This window comes from Pseudophryne corroboree, chromosome 4, assembly GCF_028390025.1.
Source record: "Pseudophryne corroboree isolate aPseCor3 chromosome 4, aPseCor3.hap2, whole genome shotgun sequence".
In the NCBI taxonomy this organism is placed as follows: domain Eukaryota; kingdom Metazoa; phylum Chordata; class Amphibia; order Anura; family Myobatrachidae; genus Pseudophryne; species Pseudophryne corroboree.
This window is the reverse complement of record NC_086447.1, coordinates 407,846,613-407,868,168: the sequence shown is the minus strand read 5'-3', so window position 1 is coordinate 407,868,168 and position 21,556 is coordinate 407,846,613. Positions and strand designations below refer to the sequence as shown.

General features: G+C 44.7%; 1 protein-coding gene and 1 long non-coding RNA gene across 8 annotated transcripts in view; one reads left to right on the top strand and one right to left on the bottom strand.

Annotated features, from left to right (window-relative positions):
- COL19A1 (collagen type XIX alpha 1 chain) overlaps positions 1 to 21,556 on the bottom strand; it is a 1,277,374-nt gene that overhangs the window by 1,131,465 nt on the left and 124,353 nt on the right. For all 7 annotated transcript variants that reach the window (XM_063916766.1, XM_063916758.1, XM_063916759.1 and 4 more), the window contains one exon: positions 363 to 431. In XM_063916766.1, the coding sequence (XP_063772836.1) occupies positions 363 to 431 (69 nt within the window). The remainder of the gene's footprint in view (positions 1 to 362; positions 432 to 21,556) is intronic.
- LOC134909657 (uncharacterized) overlaps positions 1 to 21,556 on the top strand; it is a 145,040-nt gene that overhangs the window by 27,907 nt on the left and 95,577 nt on the right. The gene's annotated exons all lie outside the window — the stretch shown is intronic.

The following is a 21,556-nucleotide window of genomic DNA, read 5'->3' as shown; positions in this document are numbered from 1 at the left end:
ATATATGTTGACTGAAAGTCAGCCTCACAGTGAGAGCAGTTTGTAGCAGGAGCTGCTGATATATTTTTGTTACAAGACAAATAAAAAAAGTTCAAATGTAATATTATATTTTATAAATGAAGTAACTTTAACATAGTCAAGACTCACAAATATTGAGTCAGGAAAGTCTATGATAATTGCATAAATGGGGTGTTACTGTGTGTCACAATGACGTGAGGCAAAATAGACCAGTTTGTGGCTTTTCTTACTGGAATTTGCTGTATTTTACCTTGTGTATTCTAATTATATTAGTTTTTATAGCCTGACAAAATATACCTTGAATGTTAAGTGTCACTAATAATAATTAATATATTAAAACATACCTGACATGTCCAGATTTTCTTTATAAACTTGTCTAGTTTCAGATCCATGTATTCTTAGAACAGGGCACACTGTAAGAACAATAACAAAGAATTATTATACATTATTGTCCTCAGAGGTACATGTTTTAGCACTGAACATTGTGCAAACAAATTCACTGTAGAAGCTATTGTGAAAGAAATAAGTCCCACATAATGAATGCGTCATTGCTTTGTTTTTAAACCTGTTCTGAAGTTAACTACAATATAGTACACTCTGGATATAAGTAAATGTTGAAAAAATGAAAAGTTGATTTTTAGGAATATTTTTTTTTTTAACAGTTTCTTATATAGCACAGCAAATTCTGACTTGCGGCACGCCGTCGTGAGCAGTGTACCTCACTCCTGAACTGCCCACTTCAAAGAAATATGAGGGCATGTTGCAAGTCCATGCCTCCCTGACTTGTGGCACATCCCCGTGAACAGGTTCCACATGCCCCCTTGCACGCATGCACACACAAATGCCAGTGCCAAAAAGTGGCCCCAGTCTGTCACTGTACTGTCAGCATCACCACCACGTGAGTTACAGTGCTCAGTGGAGTGATAGGCCCTGGGCTGTGAGTGACTGGGGGTAGCACAGTAGCACCTGGAGTGCTGGACATGTCCACAGAGTGATGAGAAACAGAGAGCGGTCATGCAGACATAACACCATTACGTGAGGCCGCACTCATTTTTCACAGCTGTGCGCACAGATTCTATGGGGAGTACCAGTAAGACATAAATACTTGCACCACTGGTTAGAAATCTGTATATGTCTTGTTCTATTAAACAAATACTATAAAATAATAATTCTATTTAATTTAACTTGTTTGGGTGAGGGTAGATTTTAGTCTGAAGAGAATACCTATATTTGGCTCTTTTGCATGTAAATGAAACCTTTGTAAATGGAAAAATACTTATAGTCAATAATCTATTTTTTTACCAATATAATATTCCAGTGCTAATATAACAACTTTAATGTCCAACTACAGTACTTCAAAATGTTAACAATTACCTTAATAATTTGGTGGTATATTACTAGGATACACTGAGGTGTTCTCCTGGGTTGTAAAGGAAAAATGATTTTTTTTAATTATGTATATATATTTACTAAGTGTGACAGATTACAGGGGTAGCCTATGCATGTCCTACCTGTTTATACTCCTCTCAAGTTGGAGTTTGGCACAGTAGAGTGGAAATATTTACTGGCAAATTCCAGACTGACAGGACTAAAGTAAGCATCCAGGTACCACCCCCAACAAGTGGTACCCCTAGGAACATCGTGGCATGTGCCTAATGGACAGTTCACTACTAGTTCCTTCTACTCCATCCCCAGCATAGCATGTATACTAAAGCTAGCCCTTTTGGCATTTACAAAAGTTGTTTATATAAGGTAATATACCTATTTCTCAATGGACTTCGAACTGTAGATCAATTAGCCCCCATGTTTATCTTGGCCTTTGCATATTTTTATTTGAAAGCAGAATGCTCAGCAAAACAAAACCACATTACCTATTATATAGCATATTTACCTGTTTTTTAAAGATAAAAAAAAAAAGTTCTACCCACTTTTGTAGCGGTATTGACAGGTTTGAAAAATATCCGTTCCCCCGGTCAAAACAAAACTGTATAGAGCAAAGGCTTTCAGGACAATTATTCAGTCTTCTTAAGGCAATTCCACTATAAGATAGCCTAATGTATAAGTTGACAATGAACCTCTTCACTCAGAGTTGATGGCTATTTCTCAGGGCTATTTATTTATTCATTAATTTATTTATTTAACTGCTGAGTGGCAAGATACTGAGGAACTATGATACAAAGTAACTGTTTTGGAACCCAATTGATGTATGGTGTTTAAACCAAATCGCCATTGATTTTATGGAATATATAAGCGAACTTGGGTCCACAGACTGAGTTTTAATCTTATTATTAATATACACTTCTGTGCACAGAGTTTGTTTGGATCCACCTCCTTAGAGTCATTTAATGTATTGCATGTGACTGTATTTTATAAATTTTTAAGACCGGCCAAGTTTAACAATAGTAAAATAATTCTCTTTTCTATAATAAAGTTTGAATTTATTGGACTTTCAGCCATATCGTACCTTAAATATAGCGCAGGAGGGTATTCGTTTGAGTATGTTGGATGTATGCACCTGGAGATTCTGGTGCATGATTTGACTTGTTAACCCCAAGTCAGGGCTTTCCTGCTGCTTATTAAAATTACTTTTAAATTGGTATTGGACGATTAGGTTTAACAAGAATGATTTTTATTAGCACCTGGTGTATTTTCACTTTTTTTGGCTTAATCAGTTTTAGTGCCTTAATAGTCGCTGCTGGCTATTAATTTGTTTTCCCAACCTGTATTTTTGTCCTGAATATAGTTATGTCCCCTGTTCCTAGGAATTTGAAGGCAAGTGTTTGGCATCAACACACCAACTCAATATGCTGTTTTACTGTTTTTATCACTGTATGTCATCTTATTTACGTAATTTGGATACTCTCCTTCCTCCTCTTTCCTTCGCTTTCTTTTTCTTTTCTTTCCATTCTTCCTATATTCTCAGTCTAGTGCCCCTGTTTGTAGTACCACAGCTGACTTATTTTCTCTTAATCTTTTGTGATACCTCAGATATAGTACACATTATGCTGGCATGTCAGTGGTTTTGTGTTTTTGTTTTTACTGTACCCTCAGTTTTGGCTTTCGCCATTAAATAAATGCTATCCTGTTCTGATCATAAATGTCTATTTTCTTTTTTTATTTATCTTTATTTATTGAAATGTACACTGCTCAAAAAAATAAAGGGAACACTAAAATAACAAATCCTAGATCTGAATGAATGAAATATTCTTATTAAATACTTTGTTCTTTACATAGTTGAATGTGCCGACAACAAAATCACACAAAAATTATCAATGGAAATCAAATTTATTAAACCAAGGTGGTCTGGATTTGGAGTCACACTCAAAATTAAAGTGGAAAAACACACTACAGGCTGATCCAACTTTGATGTAATGTCCCTAAAACAAGTCAAAATGAGGCTCAGTAGTGTGTGTGGCCTCCACATGCCTGTATGACCTCCCTACAATGCCTGGGCATGCTCCTGATGAGTTGGCGGATGGTCTCCTGAGGGATCTCCTCCCAGACCTGGACTAAAGCATCCACCAACTCCTGGACAGTCTGTGGTGCAAAGTGGCGTTGGTGGATGGAGCGAGACATGATGTCCCAGATGTGCTCAATTGGATTCAGGTCTGGGGAACGGGCGGGCTAGTCCATAGCATCAATGCCTTCATCTTGCAGGAACTGCTGACACACTCCAGCCACATGAGGTCTAACATTGTCTTGCATTAGGAGGAACCCAGGGCCAACCGCACAAGCATATGGTCTCACAAGGGGTCTGAGGATCTCATCTCGGTACCTAATGGCAGTCAGGCTACCTCTGGCAAGCACATGGAGGGCTGTGCGGACCCCCAAAGAAATGCCACCCCACACCATTACTGACCCACTGCCAAACCGGTCATGCTGGAGGATGTTGCAGGCAGCAGAACGTTCTCCTTGGCAACTCCAGACTCTGTCACGTCTGTCACATGTGCTCAGTGAGAACCTGCTTTCATCTCTGAAGAGCACAGGGCACCAGTGGTGAATTTGCCAATCTTGGTGTTCTCTGGCAAATGCCAAACGTCCTGCACGGTTTTGGGCTGTAAGCACAACCCCCACCTGTGGACGTCAGGCCCTCATACCACCCTCATGGAGTCTGTTTCTGATTGTTTGAGTAGACACATGCACATTTGTGGCTTGCTGGAGGTAATTTTGCCGTGCTCTGGCAGTGCTCCTCCTGTTCTTCCTTGCACAAAGGCGTAGGTAGCGGTCCTGCTGCTGGGTTGTTGCCCTCCTATGGCCTCCTCCATGCCTCCTGATGTACTGGCCTGTCTCCTGGTAGCGCCTCCATGCTCTGGACACTACGCTGACAGACACAGAAAACCTTCTTGCCACAGCTCGCATTGATGTGTCATCCTGGATGAGCTACACTACCTGAGCCACTTGTGTGGGTTGTAGACTCCGTCTCATGCTACCACTAGAGTGAAAGCACCGCCAGCTTTCAAAAGTGACCAAAACATCAGCCAGAAAGCATAGGAGCTGAGAAGTGGTCTGTGGTCACCACCTGCAGAACAACTCCTTTATTGGTGGTGTCTTGCTAATTGCCTATAATTTCCACCTGTTGTCTATTCCATTTGCACAACAGCATGTGAAATTGATTGTCAATCAGTGTTGCTTCCTAAGTGGACAGTTTGATTTCACAGAAGTGTGATTGACTTGGAGTTACATTGTGTTGTTTAAGTGTTCCCTTTATTTTTTTTGAGCAGTGCATTATTAAACATACTTGTTTATATATTCTTGTTTCTTATTGAGAATCAAAACTGATGTTTTTTAAAAGAAAAATAGTGTGTGCTATTGTGTGTGGAAATATGCCAGCTTCAAAGAATGTTTCACAGGTACACATTGAGAATGAACCAACCAATACATGGGATGTTTATACTCTCAACCATGTCTACTACACATATTTGTACCTGCCCTATTATTAATATGTGCAGACATGAATTTTAGAAGAATATGCTGTTTACGCAGGAAATTTAAAATGTCTAGTTACAGCAACTTATTGATTTATGGGGCATGTAAGGAATAGGGTGTCAGCAGGGCCAGTTCAAGGCCGGTTCAAGGCCGCTCTGCGCCCCAGGCAGGAAATGGGGCGTGGCCTAATACAGGGGGCGTGGTCAGTTACGCCCCCTGTACATTACTAGCGCCGCTTGAATGCTGAGCGGTGCACGATGACGTCATCGCGCACCGCACAGCAAAAGGTCCTCTCCACGAAGGGAAACTAGACGCGTAGCGTCTAGTTCCCTTCGTGGAGAGGACCTTTGCTGTGAGGTGCGCGATGTCGTCATCGCGCACCGCTCAGCAAAGGTACTCTCCACGAAGGGAAACTAGATGCGTAGCGTCCAGTTCCCTTCACAGGAGGCGGGGACACAGCGGGCCGGGCAGCGGAGGCGGACGGGGGACACAGCGGGCAGCAGTGGCGGATCTTGCCACGGTGCGGTGCCCTCCGGAAGGCGGCGCCCCGGGCAAAAGTCCTGCTTGCCCGTGGCAAGATCCGCTACTGGGTGTCAGCTGGGCAGAGTGCACCAGATTTATAATTTCACTCAATTTTGACGGCATGTACATTAGGTCCAATAGACATGATGTTTTCATGTTTTATCAGCATATTAATATATCATATAGATAACATCATAAAAGAGTGCATCATTTAAGTATATTAAACATATTGGTAACCACAGCCTGTTATTTTAATGAAATATTTTAATTTAGGTAAGGAAAAAATACAATCAGGAAATATTTTTTTTTTAATGAATATAACTGCATGCTTTAATTGGGGCAGATTACCAGGGGATCTAGAAAAATATACTGAAAGAAACATAAAAGCAAATTAAAACATACTTAACTTTTAAAGATGCAATTCCCAAGACAACAGAGTACTAGTTGAACACCCTATTCTGAGGGAATTATTAATTAATTATGCCACACTTTTGCCACAGAAAATTCCTTTGTGCTTAGAGCAATTCCCATGTACAGTATTAATAAAACTAATTTGTGTGTAAGCAATTTACTCTAAAAAATCTGGCTCTGATTACATTTACATGTGATTACATCATGCATGAAAATGTGAATGAATGAATGCTTACACAACAGTATTATTGCAAAGTAAAACAGACAATGAAAAAGCAATTAAAAAGTTAAAAGAAAATGTTTCTTTTACTATTGTTTTACTATCCTTAAGCAAATTAAAATTTTCCATGGTTGTATAAGTAGACACCATCCAAAATAATGTAATTTTAGAATAACAATAATATAAAAACTATTTTAAATTTAATCCATTGTACAGTCTACATATTTTTTTTTTATATTCTATTAATCATAAAAAAATGTTATAACAACATAATAACCAGCAGCAGCACCTACTTACGTTTAGTAGGGGGGGATGCCGCTACTCTCAAGCTCAGAGAGGAGACAGCCAGCCAGGGCCGGTGCTAGGGTGTTTGGCGCCCTCCTGCAAACTATGAAATTGCGCCCTCCCTCAGTTAACTTAGAAAGGGACAGCGTCCATCACAAAAGAGGGGTGTGGTCTCACAAGGAAGGAGTGTGGATACACAATAGCACCGCACAATAGTTGCTCCAATTCAAATTACGCCACACTGTAGCACAATCTTATTCACATTATACTGCACGTAGTCCCAATGATTCATATGACATGACATAGGGGGTTACTCAAGTAGGTCGGCTTTTTTCGCATAGGTGAAAAAACAGGACTTGTTGCCATTTTTAAGGCGAATGTGGATTCACCCTATTCAATAGCAGGGCCGTTTTTTTTGCCTAGGCGAAAAATTTAGCAGGAGCAAAAAAATGTGGATTGGCGAATTAACATATTTTCTCACCTGCGCCGGTGATGATTTTGAGGCATTTTTCGCCAATGCCTTTTCACACAAAAAAAGGTGAAAAGGCATTGGTGAAAATGCCTTAAAAATGGGCGAAAACGGCCCGAAACTGAATAGGCAGGGGGAAAATTCAACAGCTCCGAGATTACGCTGATGGGGAGTTAGAGGGAAGGTGAAGGCAGGGGCGCTGACAGGTGAGTTAGAGGTAGAGTGAGAGCATGGGTGCAGACGGGGTGTTAAAGGGAGGTTGAAGGCAGGGGCACTGAGGGGGGAGTTAAATGAAGGGTGAGGGCACCCTGAGGGGGGAGCTACAGGGAGGGTGAGGGCAGAGGCACTGAGGGGGGAGTTACAGGGAGGGTGAGGGTAGGGGCGCTGAGGGGGGAGTTACAGGGAGGGTGAGGGTAGGTGCGCTGAGGGGGGAGTTACAGGGAGGGTGAGGGTAGGGGCGCTGAGGGGGGAGTTACAGGGAGGGTGAGGGTAGGGGCACTGAGGGGGGAGTTACAGGGAGGGTGAGGGCATCTTGAGGAGGGAGGTACAGGGATGGTAAGGGTAGGGGCACTGAGGGGGGAGTTACAGGGAGGGTGAGGGCAGGGATGCTAAGGAGGGAGTTAGAGGGAGGGTGAGGGCACCTTGGAGGGGATGCTACAGGGACGGTAAGGGTAGGGGCACTGAGGGGGGAGTTACAGGGAGGGTGAGGGCTGTGACGCTGGGGGGAGTTAGGGGGAGGGTGATGACAAAGCTGTGACAAAGCTGCGGAAAGCTGTGACAAAGTGCGTATGCAAAGATGGCCAGGGGGAGCGCAGTGCAGCACAGACCGAGTGCAATGGCGATAGGAGAACTCTGTAGTGGCCGCGGTGGTGATGAGGAGGGAGAAGAGAAAGCAGATGGGGACCTAAGGGGCCGCGGGGCGATGACTACTCAGATCCCAGTGAAAACGGCAATTAACACGGCGGCGGAGGTTAGTACATCCCGCCCACAGAGAGGTGACAAGAGAGAGAGAGAGGTGAGGATGAGAGAGAAAGAGAGGGAGGATGAGAGAGGGAGGTGAGGACGTCAGCCACTCACCCCGGCAGATATCCTTTCCCTGTTGATAGTGAGCTCTTTCAGGCTGCAGATGGCCCTGCTGCTAGGGTCCAGGTCCAGGACTGCCTGGGTGATGTGTCGCATCAGGGCCAGGGACTCAGGCAGGCTGCTGCAGATGGGTGAGCGGACAGCCATGTGTTGAGCCACATGCCGTCGCCCAACGCCGTGGTGCTGCTCCTCCTCCTCCTCTCCCCTGTGGCTGTCCCTGCACTTATTGCAGTAGGCGCTGGCCATGGCTGGGTGAGGGGAGCAGAGCAGAGGACACAAAAGACTCCCAGGAGCAGCGTGCACCAGACAAGGAGGTGATCAGGCCAAAGCTGCCGATCACTGAGAACTGCGCCGCACTGTTTACAGGCACTGGCCATTCACGATGGATTGCTTTTGCCTAGGAAGAGGTGGGGGGGAGAAGGCGGAAGCGGAGCAGAGGGGACAGACACCGGGACACTGGAGAGGCATGCAGCAGGAGGCGCACGAAGGCAGCAGATACCGCGGGTGAGACTAAGCGCAGCTGCGGTGGGAGACGGTGCCATACGCAGATGCTGGCCGGCCCTGATCGCTCCTCCCCGCTGCCCCCTTGCCCACCCACCGTTCCGATGCCCCTGGCCGTTAGTAAAGAGGCAAGGAGGGGGAGCTGGTCTTCATGCTGCCAGCGCCGCTGCTGTCTGTCAGAGTGACAGGCACTGGCAGCCGGCAGCAACAGCATCAGTAAGGTCGCAGAGCGGGGAGAGCACCTCTCCGACCCGGCGCCTCCCTGCTTTGCAGGACCTTGCTGAGTGGGTAGCACCGGGCCTGCAGCCAGCCCTGGGTCTCAGCACCTGTGCAATATATCTAGCGGGTGCCAGTACCAGGACATGCGCAGATGCAGAGAAAGGGATGGCTGGCATATATTTTTAAACTACAGTAAAGACAGCATCAGATTTTTAGTGCATGAATGGGAGAAGTGAATAAGTGGGCAAGTAAAAAAAAAAAAAAAGACTCCTAAGCAGTAATTAGAGAACTAGAGATATTAGGATGTAGTTAGCGACATTTTTAAAAGGAAGAAAATTTTAGCTTGATTAATTTTCAACTTTAAACTAAAAAAGAACATGAAAGAGAAAGCCAGTCAGAAAAAGAATCCAATAAATCCAAATATATATATTTGAATGTTATTTGAGTGTGGGATGTTTCTGTGGAGTAATAAAAGTGGAAAGGTCTAGTAGGGACATATAGGAGAATTATCCAAACCAACATTGTTTCCAAATAGTTTAGATGAGAAGGAATGTATTGAGACTGGCAATGGCTGGAGGATCCGAGAGGGTTTAAGAGGGTTTTTATGATAGCTTTAAAGGAAGATAGGAAAGTGTCACTAGAGTTATAAAAAAAAAAAAAAAAAAGATTCTATTCAGCTAAATTCTTGCTATGTATACAGTAAATAAGAGTGTAAGCTATATTCAGATTTGTAGGTGCAATATAATCAACAATTTTGGATCTGTGCATGTTGAGGAATAAACAGTATTGTAAAAAAATAATCCAAAATACAGTAACATGAGAATAAATTGGAGCGAGTCATTATAACAAGACACTATATGTTGAATCAAAACAACTCCACTAATATTATCATTGTTTTTCTTTTCTGTTTTTTTTTAGTTTGTCTTATTAAAGGTTTTGCAGATAAAAACCTTATAAACAGCAACATTTATCTCCCAACATAATATTACAGATTATTCAGTGTATTCTTTAGCATTTTATGTGTGTCTTTTTATGCCTAGTCCTCTGGCTTAATGCAGACAATATGAGGTAGAAAAGATAAATGGAAAAATGTGTGATTAAAATATTGCATTGTAGGACTGTATGCAGAGAGAACATGAGAGTCTATTTAACAGAAGTGAGAGAATTCCTAAGCTATTGTAAGGCACAAATATAGTCTTCTTTAGAATATATTTTTCCATGGAAGGACTTATATTGGTGATAGTATCCAAAGCAACAGGGCTGGATTATGGGTCACATGGGCCTGGACCTGAAAATGATCAAGGGTCTATTGGGATAAACTGATAGTGCTGTATGGGTGTGGCCACCACCACATGGACCTCTCTACACCCCATACACCGGGGTTACAGTAGGAGAACTACATTACTCCAACTACTGTAGAACTACACATTCCAGAATGCTTTGTCACAATTTTAGTAGGATCTAACAGCAAAACTGTTGAAGCACATTTTTGTGTGCTCAGTTACAGGCGCTGCTATGTAAAAGATAGCACGCTAACGTGCAGGGCAATGTAAGAATGGTCTGTTGCAATGACCGTTCCGACACCTACAGCTATCAATTTTGACAGCTGCAGGTGTTGGTGCCCTATCTCCACAGCAGGGACAGTGCTGTCCCTGGCTGTGGCGGGTACCAGCTCCGGGCTGCATGTGAGATCTCACGATAGTATCTAGATCTTACATAAGCGCACTGGAGCCGGCGCATCAGCACTATGCTGATGCGCTGTGTGCTTTGCGGGAATCGCTAGAGCGGGGAGTTTTCAATCCCAGCTCCAGTAGACATTATGATGATACATCTTGTCAATGTTCCTTCCTGTTTCACCTTGGTAATGAGGCGAAGCAGGAAGTGCTATAGCGGCACAATCCATGCTGCTATAATACATCCCCCTTTTATCTCCGACCACTTTATCTCTTTTCAAGGCTTAGTACATAGACCCTTTGATATGTCAGAGACTGAAAAGCAGGTCCTGCTGTAGAAATGAGATTTCTGAAATTCACTAAGGTCCAGTAAATCTGTACACATTAAAACTTGAATGCGACAAAGGAGAGTAAATAAACTGTATTGGTGGGCTCGAAGGAATTGTGATCAGATGATAAAATAGCTCTCCACTATCTTGTTTTTCCCCAGACCTAGGTTTCAGGCTGAGCTGAAGTCCTCCATAGGATAGCTCAGCAGGGGATGGAGTGTCAGAGGAAATGAGCCATGTATCTGTGAAATCTAGTTAGATATAAATAAATCATGGCTACGTGCTCATGGATACTGAGCAGTTATTACACAGAGCACAGGCAATACAGGAAGAAGTAGTGGGGTGAATAGTGTTACTTACAAGGTTGTTTAGGTTACAAGTGTAAGGAGGAGATAACAGAATGCTTGCATTAGTTTGACCTTTGGCAAGAAAACCAGGATCATAGTAAAACTAGAAAAGCGCTTGGGTTAAAATTTATATATTGGAGGCAAAGGAGTGAGGAGATATCATGAATAGTAATGAGCACAGCACGCTGTAAAGGACAGGAATAAAGATGCAATGTGAAAAAAATTGAATGGTTGTCGAAAAGAAGGTTTTGAATCTTAGATACTATGTATTAAAAGTATGAAAAGCATAGAGACTCAAACCAATCATGATGGGTGAACAGTGTCAGAATAAATCAATTAGTTACCACTGACGGGAGACAGTATTTATGTACTGAATGGGCATTTTTCAGGGATGGCTTACGTACAGCTCCGATGTTAGGCAATCTGTGCATTGCACAAGTGCAGATCTGTCTCTGCGATGATGGTCACAGCGCCCACAAAGCCACATCATGACTGACATGCTGCAGCCACTTAGGGTAGAGAAAGGGCAGCGAAGCCCAGTGTTTTAGATAGAGGGAATATGCTGGCCCTGTTTTCTGGGCATAGTGGCCAGTCGCTCTCTCCTTGGATGCATCTTCACTGGACCCAGCAGTGTGAAAACACCAGCCATCCTGAGTATCCTGAGAGTAACTCAGATGACCAATGGTTACGCAGATGATCTGATGTTGCATCTTCAGACACAGCAGTGGATCAGAGAAGCTGGCAGGAGGTGCCTATGTACAGAAGATACCTACTGAGGCATTAGCATGTTATTACACAGCTGCTGCGTACGTTCATCTGTGTAGCAGAATGCCTAAGCTAATTAATGCCATTAAGAAACAAACAAGTTTGTTTAGCAGTTACTGAATTATTTATAGGAGGATGTTGTGAGTACAAGAATTATAACATTGATTTAAAGCTAAAATATTAATTAAATTATGCAGGAATAATTAATAAGGCTGAATACCTAACAACTGTCTTCCATCTAGTAAGCAAGCAATTTACTACTTGCTCAGGTTCCATATAAAATTGTATGATTTACTGCTAAAAATGAATCTGGTCAATTACATATCTTCAAGAATATATTTTTGTTGTTGTTATTATTTTTTATTATTATTATTACGTTTGCCCTGCGGGTGCATGTGCAGGGTGACCAACAGTAAATGCGAACGCCTCTGCCTGATTGACAGGCAGAGTTGTTCGCGGGGCAGGTGGGGGGTGGCAATGCTACGTTTCCAAGGCAAAGACAGAGTGTTGCGGGGGCATCAACAGGGAAATGGGGGCAGCATTTTCCAAATGGCGGGCCGTGGCATGGGCATGATTGGGCACGCTGCGTGACATGCAGCTGCTCCAATTAAAAGAATAGTGGTGGGACTCCAGCTGTCGCAGGAGGACTAGGCTGTGCCGGCAGGAGCCATCCACAATTTCAGCGATCACACTAAAATTGCAGTACAATCGCAATTTCAGGGCGATTGCAGTGGGTGGGCTGCATGCTAGATGACCTTTCCCTGCGATGGGCAGCACGCAGCATGTGAGCAAAAGGATTGTAAATCCTGCTGTTTAGCAGAATTTCCAAGCCTTACTAAATAGTGTCCAATGGGTCTTACTTTTGTGTGTGACTTTAAGTCAATAATCTGAGAAAAAAATGGAAAAGATGGGAAGACTGATACAAGTTACCTCGTGCTTTGTCTTGCACCACGCATTGTTATGCAACTTTATACTAATTCCTTTGTGAGAAAAATACTAATCCTAAGTACCTAGGACACTAAAGGGGGGTACACACGGAGCGATAATCTAAGCAATCTGACTAGATTGCTTGGATTTTCAGCAAGATCGCTCCGTGTGTAGCCTAACAGCGATAGCGATGAGCAGCCCCGCGCATCGCTATCGCTGGTGCTAGATTGGCCTGCATGCAGGCCAATCTATCGGGTCGCTCACTTCACCCGCTGGGTTAAGTGAGCGCCCCCACCGTCTCCCCCCGCACGCTCAGCACAGATCGCGATGTGCTGAGCGGCGGGAGAGGTGTGCTGAGCGGTTCGCTCAGCACACCTCTCTCCTGCATCGGCCCGTCTATATGGGCCTTTAGGAGGTTATTCCATATTGTTGTTAGAAAAAAATGTAGCAATAGGACAAAACCATGTTGCACTGCAGGTGGGGCAGATGCAGAGGCGGATTGCCCATAGGGTTTACAGGGAAGATTCCCGGTGGGCCGATACACCAGTGGGGCCTGTTTTTGTTTGAGGACATGTGGTCCCTTTTTATAGACATAATGAATAAGATGCAAAATAATTTGCATATGTGAAAATTGCTTTGCCACTTATCCTGTGATTGCAGAGGATCTAGTGTATGCTCTGTCTGCCTGCTTGGCTGACATATAAGATTGAGTGAATAGTAATTGGGATATGGTTGGTGTAATAAGCAAGAAAATACATCTTTCTAAAGAATTATGTAGTTTCCTAAATTCTGAAGGTGTATCATATAATGTGCTCATAATATTTAATTTTATTTCTTTTTAACCTCCCCCTTGATGCTGGACATGCCCACTATCTGGAAAGTCTTGGGGGGAGGGTGCTGCTGCCATGGCCCATGGCTAGACCGTACATCTCTGGTGCTGCCCATGTGGGGCCACTAGTACAAATTTTTCCAGGGCCGCTTTTTGTTCCCAATCCGCCCCTGGGCAGATGTAACATGTGAAGAGAGATTTAGATGTAGAAATCTTCCCCACATGCAGTGCTACATTGTTTTGCCCAACTGCTAACTTTTTTGGTTCGTTAACAAACCTGAATAAGGCCCTATGACCTCTAATTTATATACAGGCGTGGACAAATTTGTAGGCACCCTTACAGCTCACTGAATCAATGCTTCATTCATCCTGAGAAGTGGTTAAACTAAAAGCTACTGTCTTCTTTATATCTGCATGCCTTTAATACATCATCTAATAAAGCAAAGAAACTGTGACAAGTCATAACTTATTGCTTCCTACTCCATTCTGCACAGGAGAGGACGTGCCCCTGAGCATCTCCTGAATGAAGACTGTGCAATACAGCAGAAGACCCTGCACATACACTGTCTCACAACCACTGAGCACAGTATATACTCCACTGCCACCACTGGCTATATATGTAAATAACTATATATATGGATGCATGGGTGTGTGCCTCACCACACCACCTGTGTAACCCCACCTTTTCCTGGCTGGATCTGATAGACATGTTGTACGGATTCAGTATGAATGGTTTCCCCTCTAACCACAAGGTCAATTGGGGCTGACCCTTGCGGTTTCAGCAATTCATTGGTTCCCAGCATAGTAATGAATGGAGCACAGCATTTCCATTCATTACTATGGGCAAGTCACGATTGGCTGTGCCCTGGGAGTACAAAGCCAAACAGGAATCTGCTGCTATGGCAGTGGCTCCTGATTGGCTGGGGGGGTCACTCTAATGATATTAGTCATGTGGAGAGACCCCATTTGCGTAGAAGAGTATGTGTAAACATACACTTCTACATGTCTGCTGGTTCGGGTTATTGGCAGTTTGTTGTTTTTAATCCCCAGGATGCCTACTTGGAACGATGAGGACCAATCTACATAGGATTAGGTGAGTATAACATTTTTTATTTACAGGTACCCGTGTACTCTACTTAACACAGGGACCGAGGGGGTCCATGGGACACTAGGTAAGTATGTGTGTGTGTAAGTGTGCATGCATGTTTTAATAAAATTTTACTTCGACGGTGTGAATGTCCTGAGGTTTTTTTTATATTTATTTTACTGTGGAACTACAGGTACCAGCGGAGCCCTTTAAGGACCCGCATGCTAGTACTTGTGATTCTCGAAGTACCAGCATGCGGGGAGGCTTGCTGTTACTTGTAGTAGCACTCCTTCAGGGAACCCCGGCCAGGGTTAACTAGTTGGTGAGTGTGATGCTGTGGCTGCAGGGACCTATATTAGAGATGAGCGCCTGAAATTTTTCGGGTTTTGTGTTTTGGTTTTGGGTTCGGTTCCGCGGCCGTGTTTTGGGTTCGAACGCGTTTTGGCAAAACCTCACCGAATTTTTTTTGTCGGATTCGGGTGTGTTTTGGATTCGGGTGTTTTTTTCAAAAAACACTAAAAAACAGCTTAAATCATAGAATTTGGGGGTCATTTTGATCCCAAAGTATTATTAACCTCAAAAACCATAATTTACACTCATTTTCAGTCTATTCTGAATACCTCACACCTCACAATATTATTTTTAGTCCTAAAATTTGCACCGAGGTCGCTGTGTGAGTAAGATAAGCGACCCTAGTGGCCGACACAAACACCGGGCCCATCTAGGAGTGGCACTGCAGTGTCACGCAGGATGTCCCTTCCAAAAAACCCTCCCCAAACAGCACATGACGCAAAGAAAAAAAGAGGCGCAATGAGGTAGCTGTGTGAGTAAGATTAGCGACCCTAGTGGCCGACACAAACACCGGGCCCATCTAGGAGTGGCACTGCAGTGTCACGCAGGATGGCCCTTCCAAAAAACCCTCCCCAAACAGCACATGACGCAAAGAAAAAAAGAGGTGCAATGAGGTAGCTGTGTGAGTAAGATTAGCGACCCTAGTGGCCGACACAAACACCGGGCCCATCTAGGAGTGGCACTGCAGTGTCACGCAGGATGTCCCTTCCAAAAAACCCTCCCCAAACAGCACATGACGCAAAGAAAAAAAGAGGCGCAATGAGGTAGCTGTGTGAGTAAGATTAGCGACCCTAGTGGCCGACACAAACACCGGGCCCATCTAGGAGTGGCACTGCAGTGTCACGCAGGATGTCCCTTCCAAAAAACCCTCCCCAAACAGCACATGACGCAAAGAAAAAAAGAGGCGCAATGAGGTAGCTGACTGTGTGAGTAAGATTAGCGACCCTAGTGGCCGACACAAACACCGGGCCCATCTAGGAGTGGCACTGCAGTGTCACGCAGGATGTCCCTTCCAAAAAACCCTCCCCAATCAGCACATGATGCAAAGAAAAAGAAAAGAAAAAAGAGGTGCAAGATGGAATTGTCCTTGGGCCCTCCCACCCACCCTTATGTTGTATAAACAAAACAGGACATGCACACTTTAACCAACCCATCATTTCAGTGACAGGGTCTGCCACACGACTGTGACTGATATGACGGGTTGGTTTGGACCCCCCCCAAAAAAGAAGCAATTAATCTCTCCTTGCACAAACTGGCTCTACAGAGGTAAGATGTCCACCTCATCTTCACCCTCCGATATATCACCGTGTACATCCCCCTCCTCACAGATTATCAATTCGTCCCCACTGGAATCCACCATCTCAGCTCCCTGTGTACTTTGTGGAGGCAATTGCTGCTGGTCAATGTCTCCGCGGAGGAATTGATTATAATTCATTTTAATGAACATCATCTTCTCCACATTTTCTGGATGTAACCTCGTACGCCGATTGCTGACAAGGTGAGCGGCGGCACTAAACACTCTTTCGGAGTACACACTTGTGGGAGGGCAACTTAGGTAGAATAAAGCCAGTTTGTGCAAGGGCCTCCAAATTGCCTCTTTTTCCTGCCAGTATAAGTACGGACTGTGTGACGTGCCTACTTGGATGCGGTCACTCATATAATCCTCCACCATTCTATCAATGTTGAGAGAATCATATGCAGTGACAGTAGACGACATGTCCGTAATCGTTGTCAGGTCCTTCAGTCCGGACCAGATGTCAGCATCAGCAGTCGCTCCAGACTGCCCTGCATCACCGCCAGCGGGTGGGCTCGGAATTCTGAGCCTTTTCCTCGCACCCCCAGTTGCGGGAGAATGTGAAGGAGGAGATGTTGACAGGTCGCGTTCCGCTTGACTTGACAATTTTGTCACCAGCAGGTCTTTCAACCCCAGCAGACTTGTGTCTGCCGGAAAGAGAGATCCAAGGTAGGCTTTAAATCTAGGATCGAGCACGGTGGCCAAAATGTAGTGCTCTGATTTCAACAGATTGACCACCCGTGAATCCTTGTTAAGCGAATTAAGGGCTGCATCCACAAGTCCCACATGCCTAGCGGAATCGCTCCCTTTTAGCTCCTTCTTCAATGCCTCCAGCTTCTTCTGCAAAAGCCTGATGAGGGGAATGACCTGACTCAGGCTGGCAGTGTCTGAACTGACTTCACGTGTGGCAAGTTCAAAGGGCATCAGAACCTTGCACAACGTTGAAATCATTCTCCACTGCACTTGAGACAGGTGCATTCCACCTCCTATATTGTGCTCAATTGTATAGGCTTGAATGGCCTTTTGCTGCTCCTCCAACCTCTGAAGCATATAGAGGGTTGAATTCCACCTCGTTACCACTTCTTGCTTCAGATGATGGCAGGGCAGGTTCAGTAGTTTTTGGTGGTGCTCCAGTCTTCTGTACGTGGTGCCTGTACGCCGAAAGTGTCCCGCAATTCTTCTGGCCACCGACAGCATCTCTTGCACGCCCCTGTCGTTTTTTAAAAAATTCTGCACCACCAAATTCAAGGTATGTGCAAAACATGGGACGTGCTGGAATTTGCCCATATTTAATGCACACACAATATTGCTGGCGTTGTCCGATGCCACAAATCCACAGGAGAGTCCAATTGGGGTAAGCCATTCCGCGATGATCTTCCTCAGTTGCCGTAAGAGGTTTTCAGCTGTGTGCGTATTCTGGAAAGCGGTGATACAAAGCGTAGCCTGCCTAGGAAAGAGTTGGCGTTTGCGAGATGCTGCTACTGGTGCCGCCGCTGCTGTTCTTGCGGCGGGAGTCCATACATCTACCCAGTGGGCTGTCACAGTCATATAGTCCTGACCCTGCCCTGCTCCACTTGTCCACATGTCCGTGGTTAAGTGGACATTGGGTACAACTGCATTTTTTAGGACACTGGTGAGTCTTTTTCTGACGTCCGTGTACATTCTCGGTATCGCCTGCCTAGAGAAGTGGAACCTAGATGGTATTTGGTAACGGGGGCACACTGCCTCAATAAATTGTCTAGTTCCCTGTGAACTAACGGCGGATACCGGACGCACGTCTAACACCAACATAGTTGTCAAGGCCTCAGTTATCCGCTTTGCAGTAGGATGACTGCTGTGATATTTCATCTTCCTCGCAAAGGACTGTTGAACAGTCAATTGCTTACTGGAAGTAGTACAAGTGGGCTTACGACTTCCCCTCTGGGATGACCATCGACTCCCAGCGGCAACAACAGCAGCGCCAGCAGCAGTAGGCGTTACACGCAAGGATGCATCGGAGGAATCCCAGGCAGGAGAGGACTCGTCAGAATTGCCAGTGACATGGCCTGCAGGACTATTGGCATTCCTGGGGAAGGAGGAAATTGACACTGAGGGAGTTGGTGGGGTGGTTTGCGTGAGCTTGGTTACAAGAGGAAGGGATTTACTGGTCAGTGGACTGCTTCCGCTGTCACCCAAAGTTTTTGAACTTGTCACTGACTTATTATGAATGCGCTGCAGGTGACGTATAAGGGAGGATGTTCCGAGGTGGTTAACGTCCTTACCCCTACTTATTACAGCTTGACAAAGGGAACACACGGCTTGACACCTGTTGTCCGCATTTCTGGTGAAATACCTCCACACCGAAGAGCTGATTTTTTTGGTATTTTCACCTGGCATGTCAACGGCCATATTCCTCCCACGGACAACAGGTGTCTCCCCGGGTGCCTGACTTAAACAAACCACCTCACCATCAGAATCCTCCTGGTCAATTTCCTCCCCAGCGCCAGCAACACCCATATCCTCCTCATCCTGCAGTACTTCAACACTGACATCTTCAATCTGACTATCAGGAACTGGACTGCGGGTGCTCCTTCCAGCACTTGCAGGGGGCGTGCAAATGGTGGAAGGCGCATGCTCTTCACGTCCAGTGTTGGGAAGGTCAGGCATCGCAACCGACACAATTGGACTCTCCTTGTGGATTTGGGATTTCGAAGAATGCACAGTTCTTTGCTGTGCTGCTTTTGCCAGCTTGAGTCTTTTCATTTTTCTAGCGAGAGGCTGAGTGCTTCCATCCTCATGTGAAGCTGAACCACTAGCCATGAACATAGGCCAGGGCCTCAGCCGTTCCTTGCCACTCCGTGTGGTAAATGGCATATTGGCAAGTTTACGCTTCTCCTCCGACAATTTTATTTTAGGTTTTGGAGTCCTTTTTTTTCTGATATTTGGTGTTTTGGATTTGACATGCTCTGTACTATGACATTGGGCATCGGCCTTGGCAGACGACGTTGCTGGCATTTCATCGTCTCGGCCATGACTAGTGGCAGCAGCTTCAGCACGAGGTGGAAGTGGATCTTGATCTTTCCCTAATTTTGGAACCTCAACATTTTTGTTCTCCATATTTTAATAGGCACAACTAAAAGGCACCTCAGGTAAACAATGGAGATGGATACTAGTATACAATTATGGACTGCCTGCCGACTGCAGACACAGAGGTAGCCACAGCCGTGAACTACCGTACTGTACTGTGTCTGCAGCTAATATAGACTGGTTGATAAAGAGAAGATGTCTATGTAACTATGTATGTATAAAGAAGACTGAAAAAAATCCACGGTTAGGTGGTATACAATTATGGACGGACTGCCTGCCGAGTGCAGACACAGAGGTAGCCACAGCCGTGAACTACCGTACTGTACTGTGTCTGCAGCTAATATAGACTGGTTGATAAAGAGAAGATGTCTATGTAACTATGTATGTATAAAGAAGAATGAAAAAAAACCACGGTTAGGTGGTATACAATTATGGACGGACTGCCTGCCGAGTGCAGACACAGAGGTAGCCACAGCCGTGAACTACCGTACTGTACTGTGTCTGCAGCTAATATAGACTGGTTGATAAAGAGAAGATGTCTATGTAACTATGTATGTATAAAGAAGAATGAAAAAAATCCACGGTTAGGTGGTATTACAATTATGGACGGACTGCCTGCCGAGTGCAGAGACACAGAGGTAGCCACAGCCGTGAACTACCGTACTGTGTCTGCTGCGACTGGATGATAAATGATATAAAAAATATATATATATCACTACTGCAGCCGGACAGGTATATATTATATATTATATAATGACGGACCTGCTGGACACTGTCTGTCAGCAGAATGAGTTTTATTTTTATAGAATAAAAAAAAAAAAAAACACACAAGTGAAGTCACACGACGAGTGTTTAACTTTTTCAGGCAATCACAATATAAGTATACTACTAACTATACTGGTGGTCAGTGTGGTCAGGTCACTGGTCAGTCACACTGGCAGTGGCACTCCTGCAGCAAAAGTGTGCACTGTTTAATTTTAATATAATATGTACTCCTGGCTCCTGCTATAACCTATAACTGGCACTGCAGTAGTGCTCCCCAGTCTCCCCCACAATTATAAGCTGTGTGAGCTGAGCAGTCAGACAGATATATAATATATATAGATGATGCAGCACACTGGCCTGAGCCTGAGCAGTGCACACAGATATGGTATGTGACTGACTGAGTCACTGTGTGTATCGCTTTTTTCAGGCAGAGAACGGATATATTAAATAAACTGCACTGTGTGTCTGGTGGTCACTCACTATATAATATATTATGTACTCCTGGCTCCTGCTATAACCTATAACTGGCACTGCAGTAGTGCTCCCCAGTCTCCCCCACAATTATAAGCTGTGTGAGCTGAGCAGTCAGACAGATATATATAATATTATATATAGATAATAGATGATGCAGCACACTGGCCTGAGCCTGAGCAGTGCACACAGATATGGTATGTGACTGACTGAGTCACTGTGTGTATCGCTTTTTTCAGGCAGAGAACGGATATATTAAATAAACTGCACTGTGTGTCTGGTGGTCACTCACTATATAATATATTATGTACTCCTGGCTCCTGCTATAACCTATAACTGGCACTGCAGTAGTGCTCCCCAGTCTCCCCCACAATTATAAGCTGTGTGAGCTGAGCAGTCAGACAGATATATATAATATTATATATAGATAATAGATGATGCAGCACACTGGCCTGAGCCTGAGCAGTGCACACAGATATGGTATGTGACTGAGTCACTGTGTGCTGTGTATCGCTTTTTTCAGGCAGAGAACGGATTATAAAGTAAACTGCACTGTCCTCACTAGTAAACTCTCTCCACTCAGTCTCTACACTTCTACAGTAACAGTACTCCTCCTAGTCAGCTCCAGTAAATCTCTCTCAGTCTCTTATAATCTAAATGGAGAGGACGCCAGCCACGTCCTCTCCCTATCAATCTCAATGCACGTGTGAAAATGGCGGCGACGCGCGGCTCCTTATATAGAATCCGAGTCTCGCGATAGAATCCGAGCCTCGCGAGAATCCGACAGCGTCATGATGACGTTCGGGCGCGCTCGGGTTAACCGAGCAAGGCGGGAAGATCCGAGTCTGCTCGGACCCGTGAAAAAAACCATGAAGTTCTGGCGGGTTCGGATTCAGAGAAACCGAACCCGCTCATCTCTAACCTATATAAAAGTGTCCCCCAGCTGCTGCATTACCTCCCTGGCTAGTCGAGACAGGTGCTGGTTTATAAAATACGGG